This window comes from Nansenia antarctica, assembly GCF_963989245.1.
Source record: "Nansenia antarctica genome assembly, chromosome: 5".
NCBI classification, from domain to species: Eukaryota; Metazoa; Chordata; class Actinopteri; order Argentiniformes; family Microstomatidae; genus Nansenia; species Nansenia antarctica.
Genome location: NC_137690.1, coordinates 69,548,319 through 69,550,818, shown reverse-complemented (window position 1 = coordinate 69,550,818; position 2,500 = coordinate 69,548,319). Strand labels below are relative to the sequence as shown.

Below are 2,500 nucleotides of genomic sequence, written 5' to 3'. Positions count from 1 at the left end.
CTCACCCGGGGTGTGGAGAGGGGGGGGGCCTTTGTGAACAACATTAAGATCAGCGCCGTGATAAAACGCCTGGCGTTTCCGTTTCCAAAGACACACAGACTCACACACACACACACACACGCACGCACACACACACACACACACACACACACAAATAAACAATAAGACTTAAGTCTGAGCCTGAACGGGAGGTCTCCCCCCACACACAAACACACACACACACACACACACACACAGCGTGAGGTTGGGAAGGGCCAAGGGATACACTGTCACACACACTGTCTGATGTGTCACACGCGTGAGTCTGGGCGTATGGAAGGCAGTGGGGGGCTGTCATCGTGGTGGAAGTCCCTCTCCCCCAGACTCCCTCAGATCTGGTGGTTAGGCGAGAGTGTCTACACACACGCAGAGAGGAGTCTCAGCACACGCTGATTTTTGAATGCTAACACGTTGTCTTTCACACACACACACACATATTTTCTCTCTCTCACTCTCTTTCTCTCTCTCTAAAGACTTACAATAACGTAGAACACTGAAATGTCCAGACCCCCTTCTACCTACACACACACACACACACACACACACACACACACACACACACACACAAATATATCAGATATATGACAAGGTCTAGTGAAAAAGTCCTCAAATAGGGCAAGGTCATTTTTCTGTTTTTTACAGATGATGAAAGTGCGGATTGTAAGCTTTCAAATGATTTGTCATAGTTGAAGACGATAATGCTTATTTGAATGTTGGTACACCGATCACCAAACCAAATACCAGAGGAACCCGCTCTGAATCAAAACAGACACGTTTGCTACCATCTCGTCGGTAGCTAGATAGCAATTAAGAAGGAACGCTATCTAACTGCATGTTTAGCACATCCCAGACCTTTCCAGACCGTGTGAAACATTCTCTCTCAGTACACAGACACACACACACACACCACACTGCTCCAGCATACACACAACATATACATCACACAAAGCATCAACACAAAGTGATTTAATCAGGAAATGTTGATGTTGACTGGACATTTAGCGCAAAGAAGAATGTACTCACCAGACCACACACACACACACACACACACACACACACACACACACACACACACACACACACACCTACACACAAACACACACACACCTACACACACACACACACACACACACACACCTACACACACCTACACACACACACACACACACCTACACACACACACACACACATACCTACACACGACACGCACACACATGGCACACACTACAACCACACACATGTCAAGCTCAAGCTCAAATCACGATGATCTATTTGCCCCCCCCCCACACACACACACAATCACCCGATGGATTCCCAGCCGTCTAAACATCCTTTCTCCGCCATAAACAAATGGAGTTACAGTCATGTGTTTGACACAATGCGGTTGTTTAAGTGGTTTACACGACCAGGGGAACGGGAACGGCTCCCCCGAGCTGTTTGTGGTTCCAGAACACTCCAGAACACTCCCTGAGTGGAAAGGCTCCTTCGCTGACCATAATCTGCTGTTGTCGACGTGTCGCGGCATTGATTTGTAACTCCATTGTTGTCGAGGGCGGGGGTGTGTATGTATGTGTGTATGTATATATATATATATGTATGTGTGGGTGAGTGAGTGAGTGTATGTGCCTTTTTTCCCCCCTCCACTGCAGCGCTTACTACGTATTATACAGCGGATAGATCCGGTCCATTGTCTCTATTGTGCCACCTGTGCCGATATCCACGATATACGCACGGCTAAATGAGATGTTGACACAACTTTTCATATTACTCCGCGTTTCTATATATCACCGTTATCGAAGTGACATTATTACCGTTGCTTAGCAACCGATAAACAACTGTTCAGCGGATGAATACACTTACAGTAAAACATAGGTCCATTAAAATACATGAATTAAAAGTTTGTCTTGTCTTTCTTTTGTGAAATATTGCTAGATAAATGTGGTAACCGTTGCATAAAAGTGTACCCCGCGTCTTAACGTCCTGTTGTGTCTCTGCGTCCGTCTGTCTGTCCCCATCAGACCTGAACAGCTACCTGTACGTGGAGGCCAGCCCCAAGACGGAGCAGCAGAGGGCCAGGATCCTGAGCCCCGTGGTGGACGCCGACACGGGCCCGCTGTGCCTGCGCTTCTCCTACCGGCTGTGGGGCGAGGAGGCCCAGGGCAGCCTGAGGGTGCTGCTCCGCGACGCCCACCGCGAGGAGACCCTGCTCTGGGTGCTGCGGGGCGACCAGGGCCCCGTCTGGAAGGAGGGCCGCACCATCCTGCCCCGCTCCCCCAAGGAGTTCCAGGTAATCGAGGGGCCTCCCCCACCCCCACCACCACAAATCAAAGTTCCAGAGGGACTCCAAAGGAGGACTGGACTGGAGAAACAGTGTAGACGTATAAACCGATCGATGTTTATAGATTTGGAAATGAGTATTGAATTAGCCCCTGAGGTAGCCTCTGTCAGGCTAATGTCAATA

At 49.1% G+C, this 2,500-nt stretch overlaps 1 protein-coding gene across 1 annotated transcript in view; it reads left to right on the top strand.

Moving 5' to 3' along the window:
* nrp2a (neuropilin 2a) overlaps window positions 1-2,500 on the top strand; it is a gene marked incomplete at both ends in the record, with an annotated part of 15,394 nt that overhangs the window by 3,716 nt on the left and 9,178 nt on the right. The window contains one exon of the mRNA XM_080531897.1: window positions 2,058-2,326. Within this exon, the coding sequence (XP_080388023.1) occupies window positions 2,058-2,326 (269 nt within the window). The remainder of the gene's footprint in view (window positions 1-2,057; window positions 2,327-2,500) is intronic.